General features: G+C 59.1%; 1 protein-coding gene across 1 annotated transcript; it reads right to left on the reverse strand.

Moving 5' to 3' along the window:
- Positions 1–12,637: 12,637 nt before the first annotated feature.
- Positions 12,638–15,204, reverse strand: LOC108531308 (uncharacterized). The gene is given in 5 exon segments (XM_017874681.1): positions 12,638–13,620; positions 13,623–13,640; positions 13,643–14,025; positions 14,027–14,151; positions 15,103–15,204. Coding segments are annotated over 5 exon segments (801 nt in total). The 3' UTR covers positions 12,638–13,447.
- Positions 15,205–15,275: the final 71 nt, after the last annotated feature.

Consider the following 15,275-nt stretch of genomic DNA (forward strand, 5'->3'; position numbering starts at 1 on the left):
CTCCAGGACGCAGGCTGAGCCCTGCGGGGTCATTCGTCATTCATGGACTCTGCTCTGACCCTGTCTGTCCTTCTCTAGGGCCCACTTGTTGCCTTTCGGGGCCAGCAGGGGAGGCAGCTGGTGCTCAGCGTCCCCTCTTTGTCCCAGGCTGCGCCACTGAGAGGCCTTGGCACGGGGTGGGCCTCGTGACACGCACATTCTCCCACACTGCAGAGCCTGGAGGACAATGGCTCCCTCTCACCTATGAGCTGGTTCTTGTGCTTGGTTCAGTCCGCAGTGAGGCTGAGGGTAGCCACAGCTGCCAGCGCCTGCCTGGGCAGCCCCTCCGTCCCCAGCACCCCCATGGTTCAGCGTTCCCTTTCCCTCCTAGACCCGAACAGGGTCTGATTTGGGGATGGTGGCGCAGAAGCCGGCCCTGCCTCCCAATCCCAAGGCGCCAGCTCTTCTGAGCCTTCAACAAACGCCTCAGACGCCCTCCTGCTGATCGCACTGTACCCGCTGTCCTGCTGCTGCTCCCTCACTTAATCCCCAGGCAGTGACAATCCAGGGAGGAGGCCGAGGCTCCCGGAGGGCCAGAGGCTTCTCCGAGGTCACTCAGCGAGCAGGTGGGGAGCTGGGGTTCCAGAAACATCTGCTCTCAAGCCCGCCGTTTTCCCACCATGACCTGCCTCCCAAAGGGATGCTCCTCCCTGGGTCTTGAGAAAACAGTCAAGGTGGGTCACCCTTGGGAGCAGGCTGGGGAGTGTTCTTCAAGCTTCAGTTGTCTCCGCCTCCCCTCCAGAGGGCAGGACAGCCCCTGTATTTGGCTTAGCTCTCCGTGGGGGCCTGCTGCCCCTGGGGTGACCGGAATGCAGGCAGGGCATGGGGATGCTGATAATCAGTGTCTCCTGGGATTATGGCTGGGGCCTTCCCACGAGCCAGGTGCAGCCGAGGGCTCTGTGTGCATGACCCAAAGCAGCTGCCAGTGCTCTCTGAGAGGGCGCCCTTTGCCTCCGATCTTCAGGTGCGGCTAAGTAACCGGGCCACGGCAGCACCACAGGGAGGCAGGCTGGGTGCTCCTGCTCATCTCTGGTGGGTACTGCTACCCACATCCAGGGCTGTCACCTGCCCATTCACGCAGGACCCTCCAGGCCACTTCCTCCCCTAGGACCTGCAGGCAGCTGCAACAACCCCCATCAAAGCTCCCGCCAGCCAGGATCCACTGAGGTCCAGCAGAGGGAGGGCTAGAGCCTCTGCTCCCAGAAAGCTGCCCTGTCCTGGCTGGGCACAGTGGCTCATGCCTGTAATCCCAGCACTTCGGGAGGCTGAGGAGGGTGGATCACCTGAGGTCTGGAGTTCAAGACCAGCCTGGCCAACATGGTGAAACTCTGTCTCTACTAAAAATATAAAAATTAGCCAGATGTAGTGACACATGCCTGTAGTCTCAGCTACTCAGGAGGCTGAGGCAGGAGAATCACTTGAACCCGGAAGGCAGAGGTTGCAGTGAGCCGAGATTGTGTCACTGCACTCTAGCCTGGGTGACAGAGAGCAAGACTTTGTCTCCAAACTATATAGATGTGTGTGTATATATATGTATATATGTATATATATGTTTATTTTGTACACACGTGTGTATGTATGTGTGTATAGATATCTTATATATAATATATAATATATTTTATATATTATATATTATATGTTATGTTATGTATTATGTACATTTTATATGTATTATATATGTATTTTATATATATATATATATACATTTGAGACAGGGTGTGGCTGTGCTGCCCAGGCTAGAGTGCGATGGCACCATCGCAGCTCACTGCAGCCTCAACCTCCTGGGCGCACAAACGATCCTCCTGTGTTGGCCTCTCAAAGCCCTGGGATTACGGGCATGAGCCACTGCGCCCCGTCTCTGAGTATATCTTTTTGGGGCACACAATTCAACTTGTAACAGGTGCAGTTACCGGCCACATGATTCAAAGCACATAGGGGTGTGCTTTTCCTGAGGCTGAGACAGGGCTCCCTGAATCCCGAGTTTCAGCTATCCATCCTCCCTGAGTTGTTGGGCTCACCATGACTTGGTGTTAACTAAACCCTGGCTTCCCAAATGGTAGCTCAGGCCTCTCTCAGGAGGAGGTAACTCCTAAGGCAGAGCTTCCTGTTTCTCACCCGTCCCCAGCTTGGTGGACTCCACCCGTGAGAATCTTCAGAGGCCATTTTCAAAAGTTTTGCTAACCTCAGGCCTCATTTGGGCTTCACTGCTCCTTCCTTGGCTTTCCTACAGCAGAGGAGAGAAGGGGGCCTTCACCTACTGGGATGGGCCTCAAAGGTCATGGGTGGGTTTTCTCGAGCACAGAAGGGGACAGTTTCTGCTGCATGGTCGGCTCTGCTGGCTGTCAGCTCTCGAGCCTGGCACGGTAGGAAGCTAAGTTCCTCCTGCTCTAGGCCCTCACACACAGATGTCTGTAGGGTGCTGGAGGACAGGAGGTGAGTGGATGAGCATCAAGAGTGGGGCCTGTGCATCCCATCATCAGAAGGCAACCCAAGACAGGATGGTCTCCTGCTGGCTCTCCCTGCCCAGGGCCCAGGTTCAGTGTCCCCAGATCTGCTTGTTCCTCAGAAGAAGGTGAATACACAGCCATTTGTGCAGCATTGCCAGCGTGCTCCAGCTCCTGGCTGCCTGCATGTCCCCAGCACGGACTGGAGGGAGCAGGCTCAAGGCCTTGTGCTCCGGTACACAGGACAGCTCCCTGGGTCTGGCACAGGCTGGCACTTGGGTGAAGCTGGATTTTGAATGAAGCTGTTAATGAGTCTCAAGGAGAGTGCAAAATTCACAGAGACACCCACTTCAGAGCCACGGTGATGCCCAAAGCTCGTCTCCCTCACAAGCATCTGCCCTGGTCTTGGGACCCTCATTCCAGACCAGAGTTCAGACAGGGGGAGCTGCGCTGGAACTCCCAGCTGGGCTGGAAGGGGCGTGGGGCCTGACAGGCCTGCAGAGGGCACTTTCTTATAGCCCAAGTCCCCAAGGGGCCTTCCTTCCCCCGTCTCTTGGGGGCCCCACCCATTGCAAAGAGGAGGATGGGGCAGGAGAGTGACGGGAAGGGGCTCCTGTTTTCCATTCCCAGGAGGGGGTGGGGTGACCTGGGGAAGGAGGTGCCCATCCCAGCAGAACCCTTCCAGTAGTTGCTGCCTGGCACAGTGGCCAGAGGTAGCAGGCTTGGGGAGGGATAGAGGACCCCAGGGAGAACCTAGATCCTACAACTCAGGAAGGCAAGAGGGAGAGTTCCCCAGGCAAAACCAGGACTCGAGGTCCCAACCCCCATCGCTCTTCACCCTCATCTCCCATGGGAATCATTCTTGAGAGGTGCCGGTGATCTGCAAATGCAGATGAGGCCTGAGGCTGGGACACAGGCCACCTGCCAGCTGGTGAGTGCAGGGTGGGCAGAGTTCTCGTCCAGACCTGGGCAGAGAGCGCTCAGGGCAGACAGGGTCCAGGCTGCCGTGGGTTGCTCTTTGAGGCCCTGACACCCAGGGTCACCTGCAGGCCATTCCTTGAAGCAAAGAGGTGACTGACCTGGGGAGTTGGGAACTTGCCCTTTTTGTCCCCAGTGACCACCTTTCCTGCCACCCCCACCCAACCAGGATCCTTCCAACCACACTTACTGGCCAGTGGTGTCAGCCCCTAACAAACCACCCTTTCAGGCAGGACTTGCAGGTTTGCTCCCCTTGCCCTGGGGACAGAGTCTGAGATCCTTGGGAGCTGACCGTTCCCTGCCCCCTCCCCACCTCTAGGAACTACTTCATCCTGTGCACTCAGCAGAGCGCCAGGACCAGGGTGGGTGCGTGGTCTGTCTCCATCCCATGCATTCGGCAGAGCGCCCGGCCCAGGGTGGGTGTGTGGTCCGTCAGGGGCTCCCGTGGCTACAGTCGTGGGCTGTCCTGCACTGTGGGGGCTTCGAACGTGCTGCTTTCGTTGGGAAGGAGGAGCTCCTCTGCAAGAAATGCTTGTCACTCAAGGCCTCTCTCACATGCTGCTTCCTCCAGGCAGCCTTCCTGCTGCCCCCTTCCTCCAGGCAGCCTTCCTGCCACCTTCTTCCTGAGTGGTGGTCACCTCTTGTACACACCTGTCACATAAACCGCTGATCTCAGAGTGACGACAAAGGGTTGTTTCCCATGCACTGGGGCTCCTGGGGCCATCCCCAGCACCAGACAGAAGGCTTTCACACATGTTAATGGAAAAAAATCCACAAAAAGCAGGAACAGGAAAGTAAGTTACTGACATTCCACCCCTCCCCAATTCCCATTTTGCAGACAAGACCCGGAGGCCCCAGAGGGCCCAGTGGGTGCGGCACAGTATGGAACTGGCCCCCGCAGAGCCAGCCTATGCGCAGGCTCCCCGTCTCCCTGTGGGAAGGAGGAGGCACCAGGACTGCTCCAGCTCCCTCTCCTGGATGGAGACACTGAGGCCCATGACACAGGCGCGGTACTGGCAGGACAGCTCTGCCCTCCAGGGCACAGTGGGAGCTGTGGCTGCCCCCACAAGCCATGCAGAGCCTGGAGCTAGATTGGGGTGTGGGAGAAGTTGTCCCTGTGGGAGCTCATGCTCTGGGAGGTAGGGTGGGCAGTGCACATGGCCAAAGCATGGCCTAGAGGCGTGGAGGGTCAGGGAGCAGTGAAGGAGCAGAGCCTCGGCCTCTTGAGGATGCACCCACACAGAAACTACAGATGGAGGCCAGGAGGCTCAGCCTTCCTCCTGGCTCTGTCTCCAGCCAGCTGGGGTTCACTATTGTCCCCTCCATCCACTGGGTAGGGACCCCTAGATTACAGGTCCCCAAATGTACATGTCTCATCAACAGTGCAGCAGACTCCCTAGGGAAACTTTGGAAATATAGATCCCTGAGACCTGCCCCCACAGAGGCTGGCTGTATAGCTCTGGGCAGGGCCCAGGGACCTGCATTTAAAGATCCCCCCAGGCAATGCAGAAGGGCAGGAGGGTGGGAATCCCCGGACCAGATAAACCCTGACAGCCTGACAGCTTTTGCTCTTCAAACCCATGCGGGCCCCCGCCGCCTGGGACGCTGGCTCTGCAGACTTACCGCTACGGAGCCCGTTTCCAGGACTGGTTGCCTTCAGTGTGGTGAGGGCAGTCTGAAGGGCTCCCGGTGGTGGCCACAGAGTGTGCACGCCTCCTTCTCCCACCGATACCTGTTATGGGTGGGGTTGAGCCTCACACATTCGTATGTCGATGTCCTGACCCCCAGTACCTCAGAATGTGACCTCATTATTTGGAACTAGGGTCACTGCAGATGAACCTAGTTAAGATGAGGCCACACTGGAGTAGGGTGGGTGGACAGCCTTGTAAGAGGCCACAGGGAGGGGCTGAGGCAGATGCTCCCTCCTGGCCCTCCGCGGAGCCCAACTGCTTACACCTGGATGTTGGACTCGTGGCTTCCAGACCTTGGAGAGACTTTTCTTTTTATTTTCTTTCTTTCCTTCTTTCTTTCTTTCTTTCTTTCTTTCTTTCTTTCTTTCTTTCTTTCTTTCTTTTCTTTTGTTTCTTTCTCTGTTTTGTTTTGAGACAGAGTTTTGCTCTGTCACAAAGGCTGGAGTGCAGTGGTGTGATCTCAGCTCACTGCAACCTCCACCTCCCGAGTTCAAGGGATTCTCCTGCCTCGGCCTCCTGAGTAGCTGGGATTACAGGCGCCTGCCACCAGGCCTAGCTTATTTTTGTAGTTTTAGTAGAGACGGGGTTTCACCATGTTGGCCAGGCTGATGTCTTACTCCTCATTTCAGGTGATCCGCCTGCCTCAGCCTCCCAAAGTGCTGCGATTCTAGGCGCGAGCCACTGCGCTGGGCTAGAAAGAGGTTTCTGTTGAAGCCGCCTGGTTTGCGGTGCTTGACTCCAGCAGCCTCAGGCCACACACAATATCCTAGGGCGGCACCCTCAATGCCAGGCCCTGCTGGGAAGTCAAGGGTCGAGGTGAACATGCCCTCTGCACGGTAGGGGATTCAGAGTCCCGCCCTGCACCTGGGCTGGGGAAGGAGCGCAGAGCACATCCGCACACCAGGGAGGGGCCCTTCCAGGAATGCTCTTTGTAGACAGCTGGGTAGGGTTGGGGCGGACTTAGGGGCCTGCGGGGTCTGGCGGAACCATCCAGGTGAGGGCGCGGAGGCGGGAGAGCCAAGAACAGCAGCTAGGTGTACTGCTTACCTGAGAAGGAGGAGTGGCCGCTAAGGGGGTTGGAGGCGTTGGGATGGGGGCCCAGCCAGATGCAGGTGGCCGCTGCAGCTTGGCATTGCCCAGTCTGGAGGACAGGGAGGACACCTGGCTGGAGACACATCTGGTCACTGACTGCGTGCGTCCCTGGGGCCGCGGTGTGGGCGACCTTCCTGCGGGACCGGCAGGCCCAGAGCAGGTGCAGGTTGTGGGTACAGCTGAAGCAGCCGACGGACCAAGGGGAGGGCCTTAGAAGTAGGATGGGCGGGGGCCGCAGAGTGGAGACAGGGCTGTGCCTTCCTCCCAGCAGGTGGGTCCCCGACGGGGGGGCGTGCGCGCAGGGCCCCAAGCCAGAGAACCGGCCCCAGCCTCGGCGGGCGCGGGCAGCAGATGGCGCTGCCGGGCTGCGCTCCGCCTCGGGTTCGGGGAGCGTCGGGTGGGGGTGGCCGGCGAGCCCAGGTCGGAGCCCGAGGCGGGAGAAGAGCGCACACTACGGCCCCCGGGCGGGGCAGGCAGGCTCCGGAGGGGCGCGCGCCCCGCCCCTGCGGGACAGGTATTTGCCCACCCGGGCCCCGGACCCGGAGCCGTGCTGCCCAAGTGCTTGGAGCGGAGCAGGTGCTCCCCGCGCCCGCCCTCCACGCCAGCAGTGCCTGGGGACCCGGACCCGCGAGGGGCGCGCAGGACGCGGGAGCCGTGGAGCAGCGGCGCTTTGACGATGGAGAGCGCCGCGGAGGGCGTTCTGGGAGTGGGCGCGGCCCCGCCGGGCGTGAGGTCATCGCGAGCAGCTAGCGCACCCACCGCGCCTGCCTCTCGGTCCTCGGAGCCCCCGGCTGCGCCCGCAGGTTGGGCAGGTTCTGGGCTCCCGGTGGCGGGGCGGGGGGGAGCCCTGGGGCGGGATTGTGACTGGGCGCTTCCTGCGGGGTTGGCGGCCCAGACGCCGGCGCCACCCGCGCCACCCAGCGATGCTCTGGGCCCCCTACGTCGGGGCTGACCTCGCCGCCCAACCTGGCGGACCCCGCCCGCGCTAATGGGACCGCGCCCACCCCACTCTGGCCGGCAGCCACCGTCCTCGCGGCTGCGGGGTCCTTGTCCTCAGGGAGGGCGGGGCGCCACCAGTTGCCCGGAGAGGTGGGGGGACCCAAACCTCCCTTCGCCCACTCCAACCCCTTCCTACTGCCCTCAATCCTGCCCCTCCTGGAGTTTCCTGTTAGGGTCCACACAGGCGAAGGGCCCTATCGGCCGCGCCTTGCCAGCCTTAAGGCGTTCTCAGAGGGGGAGGCCCCACAGTGGGAATCCGGACTGAAGTCACTCCCTGGCGCGGTTAGGGGCTCAGGGTGGAGGCCTCAGGGGTGTCCGGGAAGGGCCTGCGCCCTTCAGCCTCAAAGCGCCCCCAGTCCTGTGGTTTTCTGTTCCTCTTTTGGGCCCCCAGCCTGTGAGCACCCGCTGGGTAGGTGGGCAAGAGGTGACCAGCAGAACCAGGCACCGGGGCCGTCCGGGTTTGGGTCTGGCTTCCACACTGGCTGCAGTGCGCCCTGTCCCAGGGCGGCAAAGTCTCTGAGCCCCATTCCCGCTGCTGGCCGGAGGGTCGGGTTGGGCGAGGAAGATACAGAAACTGCCCCACAAGCCCCCCTCCTGCCCCAGGACGCCGCCCCCACCGGCCAGGCGCTGGGCAGGCCTAGTGTCCACTGATCTCGCCAATCGGGCCTGTGCTCCAGGGCTGTCGGGGGTCTCCTGGGTCAGGAGCTTGACGGAGGGAGTGGGGTGGGGAGGTTGAGAGGCACCGGAATCTCTTTCTGCTTGGGGGAGGGGGCGGGCGGACATCAGGAGGGGCCACTGCCCTGCAGATGACCCAGAGCAGAAGACTGGGGGCTGTGGCCAGGGCGGGCTCCACCCGCCCCGACCCTCGCAGCAGGGAGGCCCCACCCACTGTCGGGCAGGTTCTTGACTTCACCCTGCTTCCCCAAACGTTTCCGGGTGCAAACGCCCCTCTAGGCTAGGGCGGGAGGGGAGCCCTAGAATGGAGTTTTGTTTTTTTCCTCTGGCATCAGGTGCTCAAGTCCAAGCTCCTCCCTCCACCCGCCTCTGGCCCTTCCCTGGCTTCTATTTCCAGCTCTCCTTGGCTATTTATAGCTGCGACCGTCAGGCAATTGCGTCAGTCAGGGGCAGGCTTCGGCCAGCGATGCCATCGGTGCCACCAGTCCCCCCACATCCCCCTACCCTTCCCGGGCAGTCACCTGCCCTGCGAGGTCCTGGTTGGAGGCCCCAGGTGTGTGGGGGGCCAGAGTGCGTTCTGCAGGTGCGCTCAGCCTTGAGGGTGCAGGTGCTGGGGCAAAGTGGGAGGGCACTGGACTTGGTGGGGGAGCAGAATTCCTGGCGGGGAAGGGGTAATCATCTTCCCCTTTCCTTCCCAGAGCTTCCTCTTGGGAGCTCCCTGGGGACAGGCCACTGTTCCTTGGTTTCACAGTGGCGTCTGCAAAGACTGGGAGAGATGCCCCTGGGCCTAGCACCCACTCCCCACCCCCCACCTTCCAGAATGAAGGTGCTTCACTGAGTTCCTCTCCTCTCAACCCCCTACTGAGGCCTCTGTCTCCCTAGCCTTCTCACTCAACTCCAGTTCAGCTCCCATACCCCTTCCCTCCCTGAGGCCACCCCCATCTCAGCCCCTCTGAAGGGGAACATTGAAAGGTTCTGAAGCAAGAAAAGTGTCCCTGCTCAGTTTAGAAGGACCCAAGGGTGCCGGGCGCGGTGGCTCGCGCCTGTAATCCCAGCTCTCAGGGAGGCAGAGGCGGGAGGATAGCTTGAGCCCAGGAGTTCGAGACCTGCCTGGGTAATACAGCGAGACCCCGTTCTCCACAAAAGGAAAAAAAAAAAGAAAAAAAAAAAAAAAAAAAAAAAAGCAGCGCAACTCCCCTTAAAGGACCCAAGGGCGTCCATCCATGCACCTGCCTAGTGTTTGGCGAAGTCCTGCCCTGGCATCACCCTGCTTGGGGGTGGGAGGCACACGCATGTTCCCCTCACCCCACCAGGATTCCCTCTAAGCTCTGGTCCTCACAGTCAGGGGCCGCTCGTTTCACAAACAAGCCATCATCACACCTTCAGGGCCTAGTGTCTTCCAGAGAGGCTCCTAAGCCAGGCGCCCTATTCTCAGGGACAGGAGTGGGGCCTGGGACTGTGGGCTGCCTTAGAGGTCTAGAGGAATGGTGCCTGAGAGACCAGGAACCAAGCCCAGTCCCAGCTTGGCCCCTGACCCTCTAAGGGACATTGACCAATCCTGTTCCTCTCCCTAGGCCTTGGAGAGGGTCTCTCCTGTGATGTCCCACTCCAAGACAGTTAGTGTGTGGCTTATTCTGGCCCTCACCCCTGGACAAGAAGGCTGTGCTTTATCTGCAGGGACTGCGCCCCAGAGCCCCAGCTGCCTTCAGGAATAATTGAGTTTCCCACCACCGATACAAGGCACTTGTTGTGAAGCTCTGCTGAGAGGCTCCTAATCAGCCCCTCCTCTCCCACCCTCTGTCCAGGTCCTGCCCTGTGCCCTGCACCCTTCCGGGGAGGTAGGGGCACCCTCTGCTGGTGTCCATTGTATAGGCCCCTCAAAGACTCCATGGCTTCCCCTTAATAGCAAGTCCTCCCTTCATCTTGCCCCCAAAGAACCACTCTTCTTAGACACTCCCCCAGCCCACCTGCCATTCAGAGCCCCATCGAGCTGCACCCTCTTTCCATCAGGCCTTGCCTTGGCCAGAGGCCTTCAGCTTGTGCCTGGCTCCCCGCAGGGCGCTCCTACCTCTGCCCTTTCTCCCATGCTGTGGACCTTTGCAACGTCCTCCTGCCCCACCTGCCCCCAGCCCCTCCAAACACAACCTGGCCTTCAGAGGCCAAAACTCTCTCTCCTCCTGGAAGTCTTCCTGAGAACTGGCCCTCAGCCCTTTCTCCTGCTCAGAGTCTCTTCAGTTCTGAGCCCCGGAAGGGCCTTGATAAGTCCACCCACAGGAGTACAGTGGCAGCTGGCAGGGGTGCCACTGAGACCAGCCTCCAGCTCACTTCCAGGGACTGCTCGGCAGGCAGAGGAATGGTGCCTGAGAGACCAGGAACCAAGCCCAGCCCAAACTTGGCCCGTGACCCTCTAAGGGACATTGACCAAGCCTGTTCCTCTCCCTGGGCCTTGGAGAGAGTCTCTCCTCTGATATCCCGCTCCAAGACAGTTAGTATGTGGCTTATTCATTGGACATTCACTGCCTTCTGTATGCAAAGACCAGGTGCCCGTCTGCAGTCCAATGGAGAATGGAGGTAAGCACACAGCTTTAATATAAGACTAACAGAAGTGCAACTAATGCAATATAATATTATTACCCACCCACCTTCGCTCCCTCCCTCCCTCTCATTTACCCATCCATCCACCTCCTATTCACCCACTTATCTACCCATCCATCCATCTGTCCACTTTCCTGTCCTTCTACTCACTAGCCACCCATCCACTTGTCTATTTATAAATACCTATTTATGTATTCATCCATCCATCCATCCATCCTACTCATTCCTCCACCCATTCATCCATTTGCCATCCATCCATAATCCATCCATCCATCCATCCATCCATCCACCCACCCACCCACTCATCCCTCTACCCATTCATCCATCTGCCCATCTACCCACCCATCCATTCATCCACCATTCATCCATCTGCCCATCCATAAGTTCACCTATCCATCCATCCATGTCTCCCTCCCTCATCCTGCCATCTACCTACCCATCCAAGACCCATCCAGCAACTAAAGCTCTTGTCCTGGGGGGAGACACAAGTGCAGACAGGGCATCAAGCCTTTAGGGGACTCTGTGTAGCAGTTGGAGGCCAGTCCACCAGTGTTCACTCTTGCTTCACCACCTACTCTGGGCAGCTCTTGGACCTCTAGGAGCCTGACTCAGTTGGTAAATGAGACCCCCTCCTTCTATCTGGAGTCTTACACTGCCCCCAGGGTTCTGAGATCTATGTCCCCCAGATGGGCATCCTAGGAGAGGCCCTGTCACCCACCTCCTGGAGCTGCAGGTGCTCCTGTGCACAAGGGGTAGGGGAGCACCTCGGTGCCACTTGAGTCAGCCATCAGCTCTTTCCAGGCCTCGGTTTTATTGACTGCTAGGGGCTGCCAGAGTTATAAATAGATGTTCTTGAGCCAAAAATAGCCTTGTGGGAGCATCAGACTATGCTTCTAGCTTTCCTCCTTTTTGAGGACTCTTAAAGATGCAGGATTCAAGGACCCTACCTCCTCCTGCAGCCCCCAAGGAGGAGCTGGTCCCCTCCTCTTTCCCTGTCTTGCTTCCTCTTCTTCCCATCTCATGAGCGCTCACACACACATGGTCTGGACAGCGTCACTGGTTGGGAGGGGTCCCTGGGATAGGTATACTAAACCTGGAAGAAGCTGCATGAACCAGAGGTCTGTGTGGTGAGGACATATCTGGTATCCCCCACTGCAGTGTAGACAAGCCTCACTCCGGGCTGCACACACACTGTGAATCTTTGCAGCCTGTGGCACCTGCAGCAGCCAGGTCTGCCCTCGGGGTGGGGGGCTCTGCAGGTCTGGCTGGGGCTGCCTCCAGGGAGAGGACGCTGGAGGCTGGGGACAAGCCTGGGGGAGACAAACCAGTACTTTCTACCACATATCCTGGTGTACTTTTGATCCTTGTATCATGTGCACATTACTTAAGATTTGCAAAGCTACTTGGAGGCCGGGTACAGTGGCTCACGCCTGTAATCCCAGCACTCTGGGAGGCCAAAGCAAGTGGATCACTTGAGGTCAGGAGATTGAGAGCAGCCTGGCCAACATGGTGCAACCCCGTCTCTACTAAAGTAAAATACAAAAATTAGCCAGGTGTGGTGGCACATGCCTGTAATCCCAGCTACTTGGGAGTCTGAGGCATGAGAATTGCTTGAACCCGGGAGGTGGAGATCGCGCCACTGCACTCCAGCCTGGACCACAGAACAAGACTCCATCTAAAAACAAAACAAAACAAAACAAAAAAACGCTGGTTGGAGACACTAAACGTAACTAGACCCCTATTTCTGCTGGTACATACATGTACCCACACACATGCACACAGCACACATGGAGGGGTCGGGAGGGAAGCCTCTAGCTGTTCACACTGGGACTGTGGGAGTGAGGGGAGTTGTGGGTAGCACTGAGATTTTATATCGTTTCAAGTTATTTAAGCTTTTACTAGCATGTAACAACCAAAAAAGTGTGTTTTACACCCTAAGGGTGCAGCTGAGGACCTGTGCCCATGCCTGGCCCTCAGGGACTATTCTGAGCCCACCCACGGTGTGAGCCTGGGGCAAGTTTCCAGGCCCAACATACGGGCTCCTGGCCTCAGGCCTGCCTCCCAGCAGCCTCTGCTCCCACCCTGCCCACCGCCAGTCTGAAGGAAGAGGCAGGGAGTCCTGAGGAAAACATCCACTTTAAGCTTTATTACAACACATTGTCTCCAAATACAAAGGGAGGGGCCCGGAGCGGAAGGTGCAGCCGCGGCGGGAGGGGCTCTAAGGGGCTGCGGAAGGGCCGGCAGCCCAGTCCACAGAGACTGGAGGCTCGGCGGGGGACCTGCACCCTCTCCTCTGCTGGACTTCCCAGCAAATAACAGGAGGGGCCGGGTCCATTGTGGGGCGATCCCAATGCCAGGCAGTGGCCAGGTGAGAGGGGTGGGAGAGAGGCTTGGAGAGGACTCAGGGCCCAGTGGGGAGAAAGCCACCAGGTGGGGCCCTGGCCCACCTCCCGCAGCACTGGAGGAGGCAGTGGCCGGGTGGGAGGGGCGGGAAAGAGGCTTGAAAAGGACTCAGGGCTCGGTCGGTCGGGAGAAAGCCGCCAGGTGGGGCCCCAGCCCGCCTCCTGCAGCACTGGAGGAGGCAGTGGCCAACACAAGACCTTCTTCCCCACCCTGGCAGCTCACTTTGGGGTGACCAGTGCCTCAAGAGTGGGAGCAGAGACAGACTGAGACAGACAGGACCCCACCCCACAGCCTGGAGAAGGGGACAAGGGGAGGGAGGAGGGGGCCCAACCAGTGGCCCCAGACCACTGCCTCCTGGACAGCACGGGGGTGGGGGGCGAGAAGCAGGGAGCCAGTGCATCCTCCTCACCCAGGGTCTCCTCAGAAACCCAATGCGACAGACGGGAGGCAAATTTACATAATTAATAATAATTAACCAATAATAAATACTTAAACCTCTAATCCATAGATTGCAAATACAACAACGATAGCTTATTTTCTTGGGGAACAGGAGTGGGTGGGGACAGAGGGAACGGGAACAGGACTTTTGCAGAAAGGAGGGATGACAGGAACACAGGGCTGTGGGTGAAAAGAAGAACAAATAGAAGAAACAACAGAGAGGGCGGCTGGCCGGGGCGGGGTGGGCGCCTCCCTGGCCCTGCTCTGGACTCAGGACTGGGTCCTACCTGGGCCGCCTCTCCTGCCAAGCCCCTGGCCTCTTCCCATGGTGACTGGCCCCACTCCTAGACCCTCGGACATCTGAAGAGCAGGGGTCCCAACCGCCTGAGAGGGTATAGGGCAGGGGCAGCAGGCTGACCCACCTGGGCCCAAAAGCCACCTGTGTTTGGGGGCTGGCATGCCACCTAGAGAGTGCCCTGGGAAAGGGGTGAACGGGAGTTTCTCTCTTGAGAGGCCCCCATGGGGGTCGGGGCAAACAAGGGAGCTTTATCTGCCTTGAGGCAGCGCTCCCTAAGTGAAGCAGGCCTATCACAGAAGCACAGGGGCTTGGCTGGCGCCTGAACTCCCTGTGCGAGCAGCACCTGCTTCTGGAACCCCTCGGCCTGCAGGTGAGCCTGAATTCCAAGTTCTGCCTGGGGCCTTGCTAGGTGGGGGATGGACCTGGAACAGGACTCTAAGCCCACCCCCTCCTCATACCTGGGGGTCCAGGGCTCCCTGCCCAGTGGAGCCAGCACTGGCTAGCCAGGAGGCCCCTCCTGCCCGACTCCCAGAGGCCAAGCTCCTCTCCTGCAGTGGTGCCACCCTGCCCGAGAGGCAGCTCTAGGGGCATGGGCAAGGGAGGAGGGCCGGCCGCAGCCCTCTCAATGGCCTTTCTGAGCCACTCTGTGGCTGGACTGGGCTCTGGAGGGAGTTGGGGGCACTAACACCCCTGTCCTCCCCTGGCCTCCACCTCATCTGACACTCCAGAACCCCCTGCCCCAAGCCCCTACCCACACTGTTCTATTCCTCAGCCTCTCTGAACACCCTGGCACCAGGGGGCCTGATGCCTGTCCTCCCCTGCCAAGGAACAGCTCTGGGGCAACAGGCAGCGGGGTGCCCTCCCTGCCACCAAGATTTGGCGCCTGGAGCTGGTGGAGGGTTGGCCGCACCACTCCGGGGCACACCAGCTCCTCCTCCCCCAACCTATGGCTTTGGTGCAGAGCCCTAGGCTGGCGCAGAGAAGGGAGAGAGCAGGAGAGGTGGGTGGGGGAAGAAGGGGAGTTCTGCGGCTCAGTTTGTGGCAAAGAAGTTTTTTTTTTTTTTTTTCCTTTTTTTCACCTTTTCTTATGTAAAAAGTGCACGAAAGCTCGGCAGCCTTTGCAAAGGTCAGCAGTGTTTCCTGGGGCGGGGGAACTGGGAGGGGCCCAGGCCTGGCACCCACCTTGCGACTGAAGGTGGCCTCGTATTGCTTAGAAACGTGTGTTTCAGTTTAAATACCAGACAGTAAAAATAGAGCTCGAGGACCACCCGCACTGTTGCCAAATCATTGCCAGAATGAACAGCTTAAATAAATAAAAAATCGAAATATTTACTTCTCGATAAAAATCCCAGTAAAACCATTTACCTTTCTTTGCATTATATATAATATATATTTATAACGGGCCCGGCTGCGGGCGGCGGAGCCGAGGGCAGCGGAGGGGTCAGGACACCTCGATGACCTCCACGCTGCCCGAGAAGCTCGCCTGCTTGCCCAGGGCGGCCAGCTCCTCGCCGCGCGCACGCCCCTCCACCATGCCCTCCTCGAACTCCATCTGGCAGCTGCGGCGCTTGAACTGCGTCTCCGGGGCCGGCTCGTCCGGCCAGCCGGTCCGCGCGTCCCGGG

This window comes from Rhinopithecus bieti, unplaced genomic scaffold (genome assembly GCF_001698545.2).
Source record: "Rhinopithecus bieti isolate Rb0 unplaced genomic scaffold, ASM169854v2 scaffold_9449, whole genome shotgun sequence".
Taxonomy (NCBI): Eukaryota; Metazoa; Chordata; class Mammalia; order Primates; family Cercopithecidae; genus Rhinopithecus; species Rhinopithecus bieti.